The following is a 22,786-nucleotide window of genomic DNA, read 5'->3' as shown; positions in this document are numbered from 1 at the left end:
TAGATTTTGTACACTGTATAAATGCATTTATCAACAACACTATACAAGTTTTATTAATAGAAAAAAACCGTTGAATATTTAATTTTTATTTCCTAGTTATTATTTTTGATAATTTTATAAATTTGTATTAAAATAAAAAAAAGTAACACAGAATTTATAAAATTAAGAATATTTTTTCATTAGAAAAAATATCAGAAAAACAATTTATAAATATATTTAGATAGTATTATAAATGTATTAAATACATTTTCTTATTTACTCTTAATACTCTTTCACGTCCCGATAAAATGAATAACACTCATTAATAAAAAGCTCAGTAAAAAAAACATTGAAAATAAGTATGATGGTCAAAAGCATATTAAACAATAGGGAATTAATTTTAATACAAAATTGATAAAAATTGGACAGTGATAGAGATTTACATTAAATATATATTATATATATTCAACTCTTCAAATTTATACAATCATTTTTTTAGTATATTTCTTAAAAAATTAACTCAAGAAGGTATCTATGTATTTTATTCTGGTTTATATAATTCGCTTTATCTTAACTTTTCAATTTTTAACGGAACAGAAATAAGAAATAAAATCATGAATATATCTCCAGTAAGTTAATTTAATATATAATTATCTAAAAAAAACTTAATTTAACTAAATATAACTATTAAAAATTTTGTAAGAGGGAATATATGTCTCATTATTATAAAAAATAATATGTTGGATGACCAGAACTTAAATAAGAAATGGCAGTCCAAGACGCATTTACTCAGTATTTATGTGGTTTTATTTAAGTTTGAATATTATAACATACTCGTAAATATTTATAATTATAATGAAAATTTAAGTTTTAGGTTCTAGAGTTTAGCGCTAGGTTTATGGGTAGTAACTTAAAATTTTCAACAAATGTGTTTTAATATTTTCTAAAGATGAATTAATTTTGAAAATATATTTTCTCTTGTTTTGCTATTTATTGATATTTTAAATATTCTACATTTTAGTTTTTTTTTCGATTTTTTTCTCTTTATAAGCTTTCAAATTTAATATTGTTACTATGTTTGATGAAAAATATGTAAATAATTTTGTAGTTAAAATTTTGTTTAATTATTAAATATTTAAGATTTTGAAACTTAAAACATGATTTAGAAAAAAATTAAATAAAAACTAGAAGTTTTAATATATTAAATATACATGATGTAGTTGTAGTTATACGTAATTTTTTAATACACATTTTAAGTTTATAATTTAACCATAAATTGCAGATTACAATAAAAATTACGATCTTTTCTTTAATTATTTTAGTTCTTTTGTGATTTTTTAATATATTACGTAATAATGGTTATAGAATAATATGAAACAAATTAATATTGAGTATTAGTAATGTACTTCTAGTTGTATACATTTAATAATTTTTTTCTATACCTTTTGATATTTTCAATATTTTCCAAACTGTTATTTAGTTGCATGTATGAACCATTGATACTTATGATTTTTACAAAAAACAAGCATGGGGCTTGTTAACGAGGCTAATATCTATGTACTCAGAATTGTTTTTTGTAATTAATGATTATTGAATTACATTATAACTCATCGTGACCTACTTCAGATAAGGTACACTTAAATCCTTCTTTCTAGCAAAGCTATTTCTCTGATTTTTTTATTTTGTTCTTTGTGTTTTTTAAATACGTATAAAATAATAATTGTATAATAGACTTGTTATATATTTTTACGTCTCAGAATCTTATAAGCAGTCAATTGTAGAAAAAATATTAATTTTTTTATTAATAATTATTCTAAAACTTAGTTTGATTGATAATTGTTAATTATTTTAAATTGAAAAAAAAATAATATAAAAATCTATGGTTTCAATTTTTACCATCTTAAAAAGCTGAAGTTTCTATGCTACAACCTATTTGTATAACTCATTTAAATTCATATTATAAGACCAATAACATTTTTATGTTAACTAGAATTGTATACATTTTTTAAACTTAATAAAAATTACAGATTGTATGTTTTAAAAATAAAGTTAAAAAAAAACTTACTTGAAAAAGTATTTTCCATCTTTGTAGCCAAAAAATGGTACAGTGTACGTGAGCATCCAAATATTTCCACCACCACAATCGTAGTAGGGTTTACTCCATTTACCATCTTCGTACGTCACTGTTAACACGTCATCAGGTATCCAATCTGTATGAGCTGTATCATTCCAAGTATAAGAGTTAAATGCTATAATTCAAAAAATATATAAGAAAAATCATTAAAATATTTGAATGAAAAGATTTGCTGTAATTTATTAAACTATGAAATTTATAAATAGTATTTTGGTAAATAATCAGTATAATAATTCAAAACGATATGACAATTGTTTTTTTTTTTTTTTTATTTTATACTCCTACTATAATTTCTTTGTTTTTAAACGGTATGGGAGGACTAACTAGTCAACAAAATTTAAAGTCTCGAAAATTGTTTTATTTTTAATTACAAATAAAAAAAAAAACCGTTTTCGTTGAAAACTGGTGTTGCGTAAGTATTTCCGATTTTTACAGTTCCAACTTTTCCGAGTATCAACTAAATCCGATTTTCTACCAGAAAACATCCTCAAAGATAATTAAGATTAAACCATTCGTATTGATCTTAATGGAGATGTTACACACACATAAAACAACATACGCACACATACATTATTATAAAACATTCATCGCTCACTCTAGAATCAAAATTAGTATGAGCGTGTGACACCTTAATTCCAGTTTTTTTCTCATCTATGAAATAACCACCATCAGTGAACCCATGTACATGGTGAATTTTTTCTTCTATATATAATAATATCCAATGACCAACTAGGACGTGTCTCAGTTTGTTTTTATTTTTAACAATTATTTTCATCACGAAAATGGAATACACCGCTAGAATGAAATATTAATTTCACTTTGTCTCTAGAGACATTTTTTTGTTCGATGTATAAGGCATACATTTTGTAGTTACACACCATTCCTTATAGTATACTTTTACCATGGTAGTCTTACTACTCGTAGGTTAGGTTTTTCTATTTTTAGTAATTAAAAATTCCTTTTATTTTTTTTTTGATTTTTTAAACTCTTGTATATTTTAATTTGTCTTAACTAGCGGAACTTAAACTTAAACAGAACTTTGTTTTTTACATATTTTATAATTATTAATAAATAAGCAAAAGTGGTCAATACATTCCATAAAGTTTAATTTTATTAATTTAATATAAATAAAGCATACCCACTCCCATTTTTTTAATTTATTCGTGTTATTATTCAAATTCGAATTTTTAAGAACCCTATTTTAAAATTCTTGTAATCTTTTGTACTACGTTGTACGTATATTTAATGAGTGTCCTGCGATGATATCATTTTCTAATTTTAAAAATTAGAATCTTCCTTTTTACTATTAATTATTTAATAATAATTTATATATTGTTGAATATTTTTGATTAAATTTCCACAAGACGAATAATTATTACGAATGTTATTAGTATCATAATGTCGTTTAAACTATGTATGTGTCTCTGTGTAATATTATTACATACTAGATACCTTCGTCATTTAAAAATACTGACGTTTTGGAAATTAAAAAAAATAATTATATATTATTTATAAATTATTGATGAGTTCATAGGCAATTGTTTATAATTCTGCGAGTTTTTAACTTTGAACTGTTCTTTCTCTTAATCTCGTTTATGATTGTGCTGATTATTTTTTTGATAATGAAATACACAAAGCATTTTTACAAGTCTTTACAATCGATTTAGTTAATAGTTTTAATGGGCTTGTTTTGTATTGAAGATTTTAATGTGTATATTTAACTTGCTTATAAATATATAAATTTAATTTGTATTATTATTATAAATATTAAAGGTATACTACGTGTCCTCGGAAATAGGGTACACTTTATCAGTCATTACCCTGTAAATATTTTCCAGTTTTGTCTAAGAGACGTTAAACTAGACTAATGAATCAAAAATTCCTATGACTTACAATTATTGTTTTAACTAATATATTTTGCGTATGTTCAACACAACATCATTATTTTTGGCAACCTTGTATTTTGAATATTATTTTTAAATCAATCAATTTTTTCTACCAATTTAGATTTATCAACTTGTATTTTAATCCTGAAATTGACAAAGTTAGAGCTATAGGTATATTTTTTTTTCTTTAAATGTATAAAATTAGATTTTTTTCTTTTTTAGTTGTACGTATTTTTTTTTGTTTTAAAAACCATAATATGATACATTATACTTTTATTATTACATAATTTATTATAAAAAACATTTATTTTCAAAAAATACATTAATAATAATACAATGCAAATACAATTTTGAATATTGAATTTTTTTTTTTTTAATGCTATACGTATTTATTTATAATAAAATACACATAATTATAAATAAAATAAACGTTCTAATGTTTTTTGAATTTTACTTAGATTTGAGGCATGTTTTACTCAATTCTACACGTTGTGGGACTTAAGACCAATTTAACAAATAATTTCTGTAAATTAAATTACAAATAAAATATATAGTATAGTTAAAAAAAAAATTAGAATAGAACAGTATATAATTAAAAATATGGAATAAGGATTAAATAGACACTTAAAAGAAACTAATTATTAAAAACGTATAACTAATGGCCGTTAAAAAGATTTAATAACACTATGTTTTAGTGTGTTAAATGTTAAATTATGAATGAATAACAAATAAATTAGTTACATGTAACAATATTTATTATACAAATATTAAAAGGAATTAAAAGAGTACATAATTGTCGATTAATATAGTGTGTCTATCAATTTACATTAATAAATAATAGTATGAAATATATTCGATATATTTACATGAAAAAAAATGTCAATGCATTTTTAAGAATGGTGGATAAACAAATACAAGGATTATACACTTGGTAAAGAAACCGGCAAAAAAATCTATGTAAATAAAGATCTTAACCTTGATTCAATTTTAGTAATTGTATAAGCTATATAATTACTATAATTACAAGTATAAAATTTAAAGTTAACAATTAAATTAAATAAATACAAAAACATATTGAAATTGATACAATTGTTGTATACATTTGTACCTACTTTTAATAGTGTTAAATCAATTATTTTAAGTATAAATAAACATCACAAATCAATAACTTATGAATGATTCCAATACAAGTTTTTATATATTATTTAAATTTGACTTTCATAGTGGTAATATTATTGAGTATCAAACTATGAAGTTTATTTTAGCTTATTGTACAAATTATAATATAACTTAATAGATATGTATGACTTTGTCATTTACCTTTTCCAGAACTTGTTAATAATTCTTTTTGAGTTTTCAAGGGAATAGTTTTAATATAAATGTCATATTGTACAATAACTACATAATGTAGTAGAATATTTTTATACATAAATGTTTTGAACCTGTTTATGTATGTGTATATTGTATGAAAAAAGCGGACAGTATTCAAATACATGTTGTCGGAACTCATACCGTAAGATGAAAAATGTCAGTGTTATATATTATTATTAGATTGCAAACAGAAATCAATATAAATTGAAATAAAAATAAATAATGACCTCAGCTTTCTCATTTTTTGCTTTGGCTAAATTTGACGTTTGTGGTAATAATAAAGTCACCACTTGCTCGAACTCGGGATAATAAATATTCAACAATTTATACGAACTACTATTTAATTGCAATTTTCCCACGCAAAAGCATATAATCGAATTTTACCATGATAAAAATACCTACTAAATATAACAAAATTTGACCTATTATATTCATATTCTTTATAAATAGCCATGCTAAAATAAACTGTATTTCTATCATCTCATATTATTATTACAATCTTAACTAGATAGTAGGTATGTTGTAAAATATGCATTATAACATTATATATATAAGTATTCTGTATTATATTATTTATAATATTATAAGTAATAAATATTGTGATATACATTTAAACGTATATATTATATGGAACATTTTTTAAGCGTTTATCATAATATTAAAGAAAACAATCTCTATTGGCAATAATAATCACTGATGTTTGAAAAAAAACTTAATTCAAATATTGCAATTTTTAAACAATCGAATATATAACACACTTCAATATTTCTTATTATAAATTATATTCAAAATTAAATAATTTTACTTAAATAGTTTAATTAAATGCAAATAATATTATGTAAACGGTGTCTCGTAAGGATTTACTAATTTGTAGGAGTTGGGCAGGTAATGAATTATCATACGATCACCACTTTAACATACTATCCATGATACACACGAATAATACATATTTAGGGAATGTACTACTAAAATGTATATCATTATAAGTTATATATACAATATATAGTCTATATTACGTAAGTAAAACTTATATTATGTAAGATTTTTAGAAAACTATAGTTGTTATCAATATTAGGTAGTTACTTCTGTGGTAAACAACTTCATAGAAATATAAAAATACTTAAGAAAATTCAACGTTACCATTGTTAACTAAAAATTATTTTGAAAATTTGATCTTTCACTTATTTTATTGTTAAAACATTATTAGGTTTAAAAGTAATAAATACAATATTTCTCTTACCAATATAATATAATACCGTAACTTACAATCTATTATACCATAATAGTTAGTATTTGTATAATGAAATACATAGCTAGTCCTACTCAAAAGAATGTATGTAGCAACTAAATTACTTAATCCTGTTTTTAACAAATAAAAATAAAAATAAATCTGATAAAGTAGCTGGAAACGCAGTAAATAGCCCCATGACATAGCTCCCATTTCTTATTTATTGAAATTCATAGGAATTTTAACATTCATTGTCTCAACTTATAAAAATCCGAATGGTCGTGTACACCTAATAACAAACTTAGTGAAATAAAAAGTACTAATAAATATTAGCCTTAACCACATTTATTCAATCGCAAACATAAATAATAAGTTATCGTTAACAAATTAGGAATAGGGCACTCAATGTTTTTTCACAGCCATCTTCTTTGGAGAGAAGAACTAATACAATACCTAACCCGTATTGACATTCTTAAAGTCAATAAACTCACTGTAAACTGTTAAGATCACTTAAAAATCGGACGGAGCCAGAAATTAAGACAACTTTTTTGAAATTCTGAGTTCAATTGAAGACAACAATAATAAAATCATATTATTTCTCAATAAAATACATTTATAATATGTATAAAAAAATTTAGAAAAACCTATGTATTTATTAATGATATGTAACATGTATATTATTAAATAGCTAATATTTCGTGTTTTTGAAGCTGTACCAATAATGAAAATAATAAAATAAATATATATGAACAATATTTATTCAACAATATATTTTTCAATATAAGTATATTATACACGTGGTTATTGTAATTTATAAAATATGCAATATAATAGATATAACATTAAAGTATATTATAGTATAAATAATAAATATATATATATATATTTTTGGTTTATATGTTTAATTGATAACATTTTATATTATGGCCTAGTTCTTAGATGAATTAAAATTCACGTTTAAATCAGAAAAATATACGTTTAGTACAGTGGCGGATTCAGAAGGGGGCAATTGGGTCGATCGCCCCCCTCTCCCCGTTTTCTCAAAAAATAGTTTAAGTCCCTGATTTTAGTTTTTGACGTAATTATACTTTAAGGGTAACAAAATTATAGTGATATATTTTTTTAATACTATTATCTACTATAAAAAATATTTTTTCTTGTTCTGTACGAGACTGTGGAAAGTAACATATGTATGTACCTAAATAAATACTTTATCAAAATTAATGTGTGCCCTTTAAAAATCGCCCCTTCCCCTGTTATCTTGGTCTGGATCCGCCTCTGGTTTAGTATGTATTCGTATATTATGTGCTTGTTAAGCCATACATGATGTATACTCGTACTACTTTACATATTACATTAAACAAATAAAATATATAAATAAGATATAAAACGTTCAGACATCCAATTTTTTACAGCATCTTACAGCATCTTAATGTATATGTATTATCATAAAAAAAACAAAACAAAATAAATAAAGGGAATATAGCACAAACGTATACAATTTGAATCACGAATAAAAACCAATTATTTTATGCAATATTTTGTATACTAATATATTTTATTAAACTAATAATTATATGACATTAATGGAAAAAACAAAAATTAATCATAAATTATATATATACATTATAATTTATTATTACTCATTTATTGTACTCTGATTTTTTTTTTTCATTATCCACAATTAATTTTATTACATTTTATTATATTAAAAATATTTGAAAGAATATAATAATAATAATAATAAAATGTAATATTTATGACACAACGCTGTACAAAATTATTACCATTGTTTAAAAATATTTAAAATTTAATAAATTATAATTAATAATGCGTGTTATTTATTTTCTATCGATATTGTATAATTATTAATAATAATAAATTTAATACAAAATATCATACAAAAATAATTTGTTCGTATTTACACTTTAAATTTCCTCATCAATGTGTACACTGTCCATTTTTTCATACTAACCGTAACATATACATAACAAACAGTCTTCATACATGATACTTCCATCATTCTACAACGGTTTGATGTTTGCTATATGTTTTTTACCTTTAGATTTTAATGCCTTATCAAACTGATTACCGTCTTTCCTTGAACTGATGGTTTGCTATTATGATAGCTCGTCATACATAGTTGATTCAGTAATCTATACTGGTAGATATCCAGTTGATTCATACATTTTTCTGTAGCTTTATTGGCAATATCTACCATTCATTATTCAAATACTCCAGTCTTCAACGTGTATAATTGTTGGATTCAATAGATTTTTTTGTTTTTTTTTTTCGATTAGATTAACCGGAAGTTGCATTGTCTCATTACAACATGTTCTGCAGTTAAACGCGTTATTTTTGTTATTGAAATGAAATTAAGATAATGGTTTTTTAATTTTCAATAATAATAATTAAAAAAAAAAAAAAAAATTGATGTTTATAAATAAGTAATTAAACTAAAATATTCTACAAGACTTACCGTTATGTTAATACATTAATTCATGATGGAATTATTGTTTTAAATTAATATATATTGATTAATAATAATATATACATAGGTTTAAATAAGAGGATTATTTTTTGTATCTTCTTAACATTCTATAATATTCATACATATATAGTATATTGCAAGTTATACTACTCATTTTAATGTGGATTATTGAAATATTACATTATGCATATTATCAATAGACCTGTTTATTTGAAAACGGTATATTTATAAAATGTAATACCTAATAAACGATATATCACTGATTATAACTCAAATATCTGTACCTATTTCTAATATTAAGCTTTCTAAACGATAATTTGTCTTGTTTTACAACATTTTTAAACTATATTACTTGATGTTCTAACACTTAAAAAATTATTCTTAAAATAGGTAATTAAAATGTAGGTACTTAACTCTTAATAATTATTACTATAAATAATTTAAAGAAAAAAAATAACAAAAGTATAATTATTTAAACACATAGTATTATACCTTGCTACAGATTTTAAATATTAATAGTTTACTAAAACTTAGATTCATTTTGATAGTACTATTTGGTTTTAATGGTCATAAAGATGGTTGTTGTTATTCAACTTTTTAAAAACAAAAGCGATTTACATAATAAATTAAAAGATATAAAATTTCAATTATTTAATTTCTATATAACCATAAAAATAAAATGTTTAGAAAAAAGGTATTTAATACATTTATAGCTAAACACTTACCTATATAAAATGTATATTCTGTGTATGATATCTAAATAAGTAGTATAAGTACCAATTCGAATACTAAAAAACAAAGCATTATTTGAATAATTATAATATTCTTAAGAACGATAAAAAATATGGAATTTCTTCAAATAAAATACTGTTTCCTGATCGATTATAACAAAATTAAATATTTATAATTATAATTTACTATAGGTTGGCACTTAAATGTATTATAAAAATGTGTTTTAATTAATAATTGTTACCCAAATTGCTTAATTAAATTTTATATCCAATAAAATACAATTAAAATTATTTAAAGAATTTAAATATTAGGTATAGTATACTTCTAATTTTTATATTTTTATATTTTTATTATTTTTTATTTTTTTATATCTGTCTGATATTTGATAAAATAATTATGATACTAATGAATAAAAGAAATAATAAGATTAAATATCAAACCTTATTGGGTACCTATTTGTTTCCATAAAAAGTCAGTTCATTGTTCTATATTTATTCTGCAATTCGTTTAGTATTATAATTTACAATAGATTAAACAATATAAACTAACATTAAAATATCTTAACAACCTGATAATATTTATAGTATGACCTATTAATAATTTATCGTCAACAGTTATTACCAATATCAATTTATTGTATTATTTTATGTTATGTATATTTTATATAAAGTTAGTTTAGTTTAAACATCTTCTTTAAGTGTAAATCTAAACATTTTAAGATAATTAAAGCTAGACAATTTGTTCAGATAAAATGTAACAAATGTATTGGTATAATTTCTTTACGGATGTGGATATATACTAAAGAAAATACTATAAATTACTATAGGAGAAAATAATTGAACCCATGGGGCTACTGGAGTAAATGTATTTTGTGTTTTTCATTTGAATTGTATACATTTGTTATGTTAAATAATACACATTTTATAAATATACAGTATGTATTATGCTATAACATATTATGTACTATAAGGTAACCGACAAATAACTCGTTATCAGAAAAATGGAAATGTATCTTAGACCAATTTGAAATAATATTATATATAAGTACAACCTTAAAATGTGACAACGGAATCTCATAATGTATGTAAATACTATATTTATCATTCCCCGAAACCATAGATGTTTAACTATGACTGTTAAACCATATACTAATCTAATAATATTGTATGAAATAATATTATAATAACTATTTTTTTTTTATAATATGTGGTTTATTTTTATTAGTGATATGAATAAATTATAAAATAGCATTAGAAAAAAATACTGGAAAATGTATACAATAAATATTTCTAAAATTATTGTAATCTGATCCTAACTATCTCTGCTCAAAGTATTTTTTAGTAGACACGATAAATATACTCAATAAACAGGTTCATTTTCGATACGTACAGTGCAGATAGTCAGTTACCTGCATTTAATTTTTTGTGTTTTCCACAAGTATTTTCAATTTAATTATTTAGGAATTTTAAAATTAATCTTAAGGTATATAAAACCTTTTGATTTAATTTAACTTTTATAGAAGAACCACATTTTAAGTTAGAAACTTTCCAATATTTTAAACATAATTATATTAATATCAGTTGTCTAAGCACATAATATAGACTACTAACATTATGAAATACACAGCTAAAAAAATATAATCGTGTAATGTGTGGTATGATCATATTATCATAGACTATAATAATATTCCGAAATTCCGTAGTGAATGGAATATTTGGCCCCGAAATAATACAAAGTATAAACATTTATTTTCTCTAAAGGAAAAAACATTTATTTGCATAAATACATTAAATAAACACAGTTTTTCGTATAATTTATCGGAAATAATAATTGTTTAGATTCATTGGTAAACTATATATTATAGATATATATGTATAATATATATTCCAGAACATCCATCATCTATAATATATTATAGACGTAGTTCACTTAGTTCTTAGTAGTTCAGTTAGGATTAACTTATTTTAATAATTATGTTATTTAATTTTGTTAATAAAATTATTTAGTACAATTAGTGAAATATATAATAGTTTAATTAACTATAAACCTTTTACTATTTGAAAATTTTGAATTACATATTTATATTTTAAGTATGTTTTTTCTTATGATACAACACAATTATATTTCATAGAAATCGTTTTCCTCTATATCTCCTATGAAAATGACATATGGACTTACTTAAGTGGTCTAAATTAGTAATTTGCTAATTATTAGCCATCATCCAAACACGTCATGTAACTATAATGTATCAGAAGATATAATGAGTACGCAAGAAGCTACATTATAAACAATATCATTATATTTTAAGTTATTTGTTATTATTATCCTAATTATTTACAGTATATTTTATATTAAAAAAGACCAAACATTCATGACATTTTGCAATTTTACCTAATTAAAAGGATGCGGTTTTCTTATTACAAACTTAACTATTGTAATCTTTTACACATCAGTAAAATGTCAACGCATTAGTACTAGAAGCTTGGAATGCACATGTATAAGAATGCTAAAAATCACGCCATTCACTTTATTTGTCTTCTTAAATAAAAAAAAAATAAGACTACTGTAAATAATAAGAAGAAGGGTTTTTAAAAATAGCAATCAAATAAAAAAAAATCGACATTATCAAAATATATCATGTACATTTAATGAATATTTACAAACAGTGCAATTTTAATCAATTATTCAATGCTCATCAATGATTTTGGTGTATAACGGTATTCATCGGTGACTGTCGGCATTCATCAATTGCAAACATTCATATAGTAACATCATAAGCATACTATTTATTTATATAATATTTTAATATTATTGGTGTGATAAAAATAAAAATAAGTATTTAATTTTAATTTATTTAAATACAAATGGTTCGAATTGAAGCTATTATTATAATATGTATAATAAATACATTTACAGTAAAAAAATGTATAACTGAATTGGATAGATTTTTATTATATTGGTGCTTGAACTAGTAAATTACAATGATAATTTTGTATTTGGATATATTTTAGGTTTTTCATAATATAACTGATCAAAAATAAAAAAATAAATAATTTATTTTTTGGAAGTAGAATAATATTATAATAATTATGGATTAACAACATGTTTTATATTGGACCCCTAGCTTATTGTTTTTACAAAAATTATCATCTAACAATTTCAGCAACACGGTATAACTTGATCCATAAAACAGTATTGTGTATTTTATTAATAATAATCTAGACAAAATAGAACTAAAAATGTTATGAAATTAAAAAGAAAAGAATTATTAATTAGTAAATACTTTTATACTTTTATTGCTTTAGTAACTTTTATAAATTACTAGCCGTATTACCTCACTTCACCCAAGTTAAAATAAATCTATATTTCTATTAATTGTTTTCCGTTTTGCTTCAGTTGAAATATGTAATACATATAAATACAATTAAAATGATTAATTTTAAAATTGTTTACTTTCTAATTCTAAAATAATTTTTATATTTTTTTACTTTTGATGTCAATAAAAAAAAAAAATTGGAGACAAATTCAATATTTGCTTAAAAACCGACATAAATAGTCTTATTTATAATAAATTTCGTTAAGATTGATATTCGTTCTTATGTTTTTTTATTAAAAATAAGTTCAGAGTTAAAGAAGAAAATTATTGGAATTATTATTGTATTTGATTTTAAGATTTGTTTTATGTACACATACACGTATATGTATATATTATTAATATTTATTTTTTATATTTCTACTGATATAATTGCTATATAATCAGTAACCAAAGCAACCATTTCAATAAACAAAAATTTTATTTTCATGAATCAAATTAAAATTCATCCCCAATCCACTCTATATCACCCTATAGCAATCTATAAAGGTTGAACAATTAAGTTGTAAGCCCCTTCGAGACTCAAAAAAATCTATATTTGTTAAAACTTTTATTAAAATCCATCTATTAGTTACAAGTATTTAATGGACAAACAAACAAAGAAACTTTAATTTATATACACATAAATATTAAATTTTGTAAGTGAACATATAATGTAAAATTAACAAGTGAAGACATATGAATATACTCTCTTTTTATTTGGATTTATTATTCATAATAATTATTTAATTGAATTAACAAACATTTAAATATCCCACAATTTCTGTAATAGTACCTATACTTTATTAACTAAATGTAATAAGCAGTTATATTTGTGTTACTATAGTACATAATGCTATGTAATATATGTTTTACAAGGTCGTCCAAATTTTTTATACATTCCCCAAAAATACTAAATGTATTATTCATGGCCTCTTCGCGACTTAAATGAGAAAAACAAATTATACGACTTTACATCTGTAATGTTACTATTATTACAATAATACATAATATTATATTTGAAATATTATTTTTTTACGTGAGTTTGTTAGAATAATATACCATGAATTCATTAATATATGTTTATAAATGTTAAAAAAATAGGTAAACGTGTTTTTTTTTTACGGGAATAAATCTAATTACAGTTTATAGAATTTAATGATATACTATGACATGGGTACCTACTTAATGTTTACTCACTTATAATCCTATATTGTAATATTTATTTGTATTTTATACGTTGACAAATAACTTACAAGGCTTCCAGTGATTAACCCCAGTTTATAGTCATTAGTTCTATTTTTATGGTTATAGCTATATAAATATTATGTTAAGCTATAAAAAAAGGTCATATTTTTAAAAGTCTTTATTTCCTTTCTGACCAATTGAAGTTAAATGGATAAATATCAGAATCGAATATCAATGGTAATGTAACTTTTTCATATTTAAATATTTACTGTAAAAATAATATTATTTTTTATTTCACTATTAATTTCTAATAACCATTGACCTGCAGTTATCATTAGAAATAAAAATAAAATATTTTTTTATGCTCATTGAAAGTAGGTATTCTGATTACATTTACATTTTAGTTACATATTATTGTAAAACTAAAATATATTATCATAATTAATTACCAATTGAGGATTGATGAGATGTATAATAGTAAATTGTATATCATCATACTAGCTTTAAATTAATATTATTAGAACAGAATTTTCAAACCAGGTTTTTTAGGTTTTTATTGTTTATATTAATAGCTAATAGTAATATATCTACAACTTAGAAGTAAGGTACAGCGTCTTATCTTATTTACAGGTAAAATAAATACGAACATTTTAAGTATAATACCTAGGTATAATACATTTAAATAGGTAAATTTTATATTTTATATGTTTCCTACTTAAATATGATTTATCGATATTTTTAAACATTGACAACTTTCAACCAAGGATAACAAAGCAAATATGGTTCTACAAACATTTCTTAAAAAAAATTACAATATATAGCTAGAGATGCATTTATTATACATACTAGCTATTATATTATATCATTAAAATTTTTTTTTAAATTTAAATATATACACAGTATTAAAATTTAACATTTTTTAAAAATCTAAATTAATAAGTTAATTTCATTATTGCACCTAATATGAATTTAACCAAACTATAAACTCTTGTGTGATAATTTTTTTTTTATCTAATAATCTGTGTACAATTAGAATTATATTTATTTCAATTAAATTATATTACAATTACAGTTGCGTGTATAAAATTTTAAAATACTGTTAATGTGTATATTATTTTTAATTTAATTAATAATAATATATTTTTTTGAGTTCAGCTATTATATAACCACTGACTAATTCAATCATAACATATTTATTTAATTTAGCTTAAATTCTATACATTCACTTACATTTGTAAAAATATAAACAAAATAAACTAAATGAATTGGTATACTGCATTGCACACCTAATCCCACATGCAAAACAATTTCATCGAAACAAAAAAAATTCTCTCAGTAAACTTCAAAGTCAATTAAAATGGACCTTTATTTGACATTAAATAGTTGATCCAGTCTAATAATTAACCACCATGGATTATGTGAAACCTAGTGTTATGAACTAATGAGCTATGTTGACTATCGTTGTGTTTTTAATTAATTTTCAATTTTTTTTTTTTAATTACCTAATTCTTTATGCTAGACCTATTTATATGAGAAAAATCATAGTATTAATATTAATTTATTTTCAATAAAATTATAGAATTATTCTATGGTTTAATTTATTTATTAAATTAATTTAATTAGGTGTATACATTGAAGTTTATATCACAAGAATAATAATTGTAATGATTATATTTTTATCGTGGAAAACTATCATTTAACTGTCAACAGAAATGTTGAATTTATTATGATGATATTTCCCGGATACAATTGTATAATTTCGATATAATAGATGTATAATACCCACTGGGCTGTCAAAATAATGATAACAAAATATTATTGTTGATAAAATTTAAAAACTATAGTTTTAATATTTTTTTAGATTCTGAGCAGATTGACGAATGTATTGGTTTTATACTGATTTTTTTCTGTAAATCAAACAAACAAAAAAAAAAAAAAACTATTCATGCAAATACTGAAATAATTTATGAATATTTAATAAATAAATTATCTATGTCTGTCACGGATATATTAATTATCATTGTAATCTGTTTATTTTGTTATTAATCTTTACTTTTTGTTAAATAAAATATTATTTTAAATACAGATTTTAAATTCATATTTAAAAATTATTAATGTTTCTTTTTTTTTCAAAAACAAAAAAAAAATTACTAATGGATTGATTTGTTCAGTAGTAAACTGTCTAATAACTTTAATATTTATGGTTTTGTATTTTTTTAATAATAAATTTAAAAAATTTGAAGTTGTTTTTTGCATTATAGATTTGCTGTTTAGTGTTTACTGAATTTGAACCACTAAAGATACTTGTCACATTCACTTGCCTCACATCTGTATTCTTATGGTTAATTTATGCAAATTTTACAACATTTTTAATTCCAGAATAATTGTGTTGATAGCATTTTAAGTCTAGCATAATATGCTAAATACAAAAAAAATATAAAATTTCTGAAAACAGGTTCATAATATTGACATGACGTAAATATTTGTTATTTTGTATAGTAATATTTTAATATTTCAACATCAATATTGATTACCAAAGATTATACGAATATCTTCTTTGAATAATAATAAAAAATAATATTAATTGTATAGAAACAATATTGTCATGTTATTCAACGGCGGAATAAAAAATAATAATAATAAAAAAATGTTTCAATATTTCTGAGTTAAAGATACTACTCGCATAATATATTTTTGGTTGTTGAGTATCTTCAACACCCACAAGATCGTTTATAAAAACATATTATAATAACACAAAATAAAAGCTTAAAAAAAAAAAATTATATGAAGATACTACGATTATATTAAACGAATTCCTCAATATAATTTGGAGTTGTTTTTTAAGTCTCTCAGAATCCATTACAGTGGTTTCATAAAATGTTGTTCACAATTTATTGTATTCACCTATTACTTGTTATTGCAATAATTGTATACTATGATGGTCGTACAGCAGTATAGCACAAACATTTGGTTTTATAACTTAAGCATTGTACGTTTAAAAAATATTCACATATTATTTAGCTTACCGTGGCTGTATTGATTATTCTTAGCGATCACGCCTTGTGCTTTATGTCGAGCTATGTAAAACCATTCGCTGGTGTTCGATAAATAGTTATACTCAACAGCCAAATCTTTAGCCAATATTCCTTCGCCGTCCGGAAGTCTGTATGCGTATGGACAAAACAGCCAATATTTTTTGTATTGTTCTTGGTCATAGCAGTTCCCGGCGGCAAATATATCGTTGTCGAACTCTACCATAGATATAACTCCGGCGTGAAGTAAATATTCAGAAGCTGTTACTTCGGGGTCTCCATACTTCCAGATTCTCGTCAACATGTTAGCTCGATTCACGGCTACATTAGCCATTACCCTGAACCGTTCCTAATTAAAAAAAAAATAAAGTTATTATTTTTAAAATGCTTTTTAAATCATTATTTAATTTATAATTTCTACTTTCGAGCATTTTAACATAATACATATATTATTTGGACAAACTATTAATATAATATATTAGGAACCTAAAATTTTAATCACAGATATTATGAGGGTCTACGTATATTTAAATGGTAATTACTATAACCAATAACATATTATAACATATATTATATGCTTTATATTATATACATGTAGGCTAAAATTACAACACTTTTTGCCCCCTCCTCCAGAAAAAAATGATTGATACGGGTTTGATGATATGATTGTTTTATATTACAGTAAAATATATAATATTATTAATTTCAAATTTATATTCAAAATCGAATAACCATTATATTACTTAAGCATATAGGCAAACGCTAAAATAAGATACATAATAATCTGAGAATCATATTAGCTGAAACTAAAATATAATAAGCACTGTCTTAGGGTATTTCCATGAAGATACTTTATAGGTACTCCTATCAGAATAATCAATGATTACCTAAAGTGGAATTACGTACACTATATTCAACAATGTCATACTGCCTTAAAAATAAAACTAATTGAATTAAAAAAAAATTTTAACAAATTTCTTATAATTTCCAATAATGACTTATTACAACATATTAAATTAATGATTAAATGTTTATTTTTAAAATTATTATAGGAAAATAAACGATTTTTAGCAAAAACTGTCGCCAAATAAATATTCCCGTTTTTTGTATTATTTTTTCGTCCTTGTCGATTATTTTTAAAAGTAGCAACTCTATTTTAGTATTGATCCACTAGTTAATTATATTTTTAATTTTTTTAAACATAAAATATCAACATATCTAACATTATTAAAGTTTTGTTTAAATAGGTATTGATTTATAATTAATTAATTTTTATTGGACTTTAGATACCGATTAATGTGTTGATTTTTCAATTATATGTATTTTTTCATGTCTGTCATCACGTTTTTAAGTAATACATATTATCAAATTTTTAACTTCAATGGTAGGAAAGTAAATCTTGTTGGTACTTTTGTAATTGTAAAGTACACAGTTCCTAGTAAATTTTATAATAATTTAAAAGAACAGGAATGTTTATGCAAAAGTCTTCGTAAAAATCAATTTTCTTATTTTTAATTTCAATTAAAAAAAAAAAAAAAAAATCGTAGATACACGAATATCTTATCAAATTTTTATATTATTATTTCCTAAAATTATATAATTTTTTGACTCTATTTTATATTTTCGATTTGTTTTCTTTATCTAATTATCAATAGATATGTCGAAAAACCTGAAAATGAAATATAAAGTTTATCATGGTCTATTGTCAGAGCTATTTCAAAATATTAAATATACAATATACATAGGTATAATTCTTCATTATAATAATTAAGAATTCAATTTTGACAAAATACGTTAAAATATGATTGTTGTAATTATTTTATGGATAATAAATTGTTTAAAATATATAATGTTCAATTGTTAAAGTTAAACTTGAAAATTGAATTAAAGGTAGTTCATAAGTAGTTTATACTAAATAAAACAATTTTAAATTTAAAAATATACGAATACAATTTTTTATAGTCATTTATAGTTCAAATATGGACAAACAATAACAATTTCAATAATTCTGTTGCAATTCAAAAATATTATAGAGATACACTTGACATCTAAAACTTGACCTATACAGTGAATCCTAGAGCTTCTACTTATTTTCCTCTTTCTTTTTTTTTTTTAATAATGAATACTCATTATTTTTAGTATACGTTTTCAGAAAACACTTTTTTTATACCTTTTTATCTTTAATTAAATCAATTAAACTTAATATGTTTATTAAATTGTATAGTTGAATTATTAAAGCCCAAGTGTGCACATTAAAAGTTTCACTGTTTGACATTTCAAATTTTAGCTGCAGGAATTCGTAATATCTATATTTTCATTTTATTTAACAGCGGACATTTAAATATGGCTCCGCACTTTTAATATATGTCTATCCCATTGTGGTTAGAATATCATACAAATTGCAACTGTCGAGAATAATTTTTTCAATGCTACTTTTGAGTGCTTCAGAAATAATTATTATTTTCAACAAAGATCATTAAATAAGTATGAAAAGTCATAATAATTTACTTACGCTGAGAATTTCAATTTGATTGGATTTCAATTCATGCTTACAATACTATTGCTATAAAAATAATATATATAACAAAACCACCGTGAAAAATGCCATTCATGCTATATTTCTACACGAACAAAACGTTCTATTCATAATATTTTGCAACTAACAAAGCAAATGTATAAAACACCTTCGTTGAAGGAATTAAACATGAATAAAGTGCGTGAAACAAATTTATCACACTTTTATGGTTTATATCTGAAACTTGCTGTTTATTCCTTAAAATAAAGAAAAAATATTATAATAATATTATGCATTATAGTATATTTATTGAGTTCTTATTTTCTTCCCTTTGTCGTATTTAAAAACACCAAAATCACTCCAACCAGACGTCGAGTAGTCTATGTTTTGAAATCATAACATATTTTACTAATTACTTGAGTAACTGCGCAGTTTGACTTTGATTTGCTGTGAGTGTTAAAAATTATTGAAAATTGTAACTATTGTGTACAATTATCAAATTGTCAAATCAAATAATTAAAAAAATTGGTATTAATGTTTCAAAAAAAAATAATAATCAATATATCATTATACTGTCAACGTGGAACCTGAAGGTCGATGAACCATCTTTATAAAAAGTTGTATTAAAAAAAAAAAAAAAAAACAACGACTCATCCCTTTACCTTAGACGAACTTTAAATATAACATAACTGACCGAGCGTCATCGTCAGACATAACGAGTTGAAATATCGACTCTTCTCGAAAACTGTTTCGATGCATTGCGTGGACGGAGGATACCAATCACCACGACTGGTCGCAGTGGGAACGCCGATATATTACCACCGTGAGGTAGCACGCAACGAAAGTAAAAACAAATGTATGTTGGCGAAGTAATTGCTAATTGTATTTTTAGAGTACGAAAAACAAACTGACTTGCAAATGCATGTTGTACATGGAGTTTACCGGGAAGAAAACGAACGGCAGTACCATGCGAGACTATTCTATCTAACGATCACGGAAATTCGTGAGTGCAGTGTGCATGTGGCAAGTATCCGAATTCTAATGGCCACTTGCCGGAGAAAAAAATCATTGAAAGTGCCGCATTGTCATTTACTTCATCATGGAGTCCAGAAGTTAGAGATCAACTGATATCCTATATGTCCGGCTGCTAATGAGCACAATCTTTTTTTGTTTAAGTAGTTAGTACCTACCTACATTTGTAATCATATTATTATTTATTTGAGTACAATTTAAAAATATTGTAGAATAGTTAGGAAGGTATTTGGTAATTCATAATCGTGTTTTTTATTATCTGTGTACACAATAATATGTTTAATCATGTTAATTGGGGCTCATTATCTCCTTGAAAAATCAATAAAAATACTATTAATAAATTATCTGAAAACTGAGCGTTTGACAAAATTTAAAATTATGTCACAATAATATATTATAATTTGTTAAATGCCTATTTTTTAAAATTACTTATAGATTTTTTATCAAACTATGCATAGCTTTTATAATTAAAATATATAAACATTAAATATATTTTTATTGAAATTTACTGACTCACTTTTGTGATGAAGACTATAATACATATCGTAAATTTATAATTTAAAAAAAAATTGTTCATTTTCTAAGGGCTTATTTAATAGATAAATATTATTACATATTTCATATGAACATATACATTATTTAAATATGTATTATTTAGCCTAAATTGTTGTAATTAAGTAATTTTTTTTAATTTTAAGCTTAATTTGAAAATAACAACAAAATAAAGTATATTATTATACTACATTAACTTTAAGATAATATATAATATAAATAAATAAATTGTATTATACTTAAATTAATATTATCAGATCTTATTGTTTTTTTCTTGTTATCTTTCTTACTTTATTAAAAAAAAAGTATTTTAAGTTTCAGTTACACGTGAAATTAATTAAAAGTATTATAAAATTAAAAAAGCTATATTCCAACAAAAATTAAAGCAGATTACTAAAATAGATTAATTTGTTAACTTTTGTCATAATATAAAATAAGTTTCTAGTGTTCTTGTTATAATATTTGTATAAATACATTTTCCAAATATTTAATTTTCTTAATAATATAACCTTTAAGGCTATAACATAAAATATATCAAACAATTGTATGAATTAATTTATTATATGTAATATCTTTAATTAATACTGAAAATGAACGAAATTTGAAATTAATTATTTATGTTAAGAATTTTTAAGAAAGGCGTTAAATGTTGTTTTAAAACTCGACAATTTTAATGACAATTGTTTTTTATTCAATTTGGTTATACTTTTTTATTATTAATATTATTGTTATTATTCTGCTTAATCTATATTATCTAAGTATATTTTGAACTTTTATTGTTCTCAGATTTATATTATATTATTTTAAATAAAATTCCTGTTAACTTAATGGTTTTTCAACACTTAAAGTTTATGTATAAATTATAAGTTTGTATGTTAACAAAACGAGTGTTTGTCGAATAATTTGTGGCAGAAATTATAACTAACACTAACTTTTGAATGTTTTTACATTAGGACTGAAGAATAAATTTACACAGATGAGGTCTATTACTCTATCGTTTAGAGAAATAATAAAAAAAAAAAATCTCATAATTTCAATGCTGGTTTGCAGACGATTGCTATTAGTTTTGAATTCGATCGTTATAATATTAGAATTCCGTATCGCTCAGCTGATGAGTGTTTATCGGAAATGCGATAGGGTTATGCGCGCATATCCGTATTTAACAGAATATTACACAGATTAATGACCAACAACTGTCGCAGATTTAGCAAATATTATATTATGAGTCCGAAAAATGTGCGGTGACATTACTATTCCGGTACGGCGAAGACGCACGTGACGTGGTCAAGTTACA

At 22.6% G+C, this 22,786-nt stretch overlaps 1 protein-coding gene across 1 annotated transcript in view; it reads right to left on the bottom strand.

The window, feature by feature from the left end:
• The window catches only part of LOC113560964 (probable G-protein coupled receptor CG31760), a 94,754-nt gene that overhangs the window by 48,135 nt on the left and 23,833 nt on the right, over nt 1-22,786 (bottom strand). The window contains exons 2-3 of the mRNA XM_026967108.1: nt 17,388-17,742; nt 2,045-2,228 (exon numbers count right to left, since the gene is read on the bottom strand). Coding sequence (XP_026822909.1) covers nt 2,045-2,228; nt 17,388-17,742 — 539 coding nt within the window. The remainder of the gene's footprint in view (nt 1-2,044; nt 2,229-17,387; nt 17,743-22,786) is intronic.

Source organism: Rhopalosiphum maidis, chromosome 1 (genome assembly GCF_003676215.2).
Source record: "Rhopalosiphum maidis isolate BTI-1 chromosome 1, ASM367621v3, whole genome shotgun sequence".
NCBI lineage: Eukaryota > Metazoa > Arthropoda > Insecta > Hemiptera > Aphididae > Rhopalosiphum > Rhopalosiphum maidis.
Note: the sequence above shows the minus strand (reverse complement) of the source record. Positions and strands in the feature narration are given on the sequence as shown.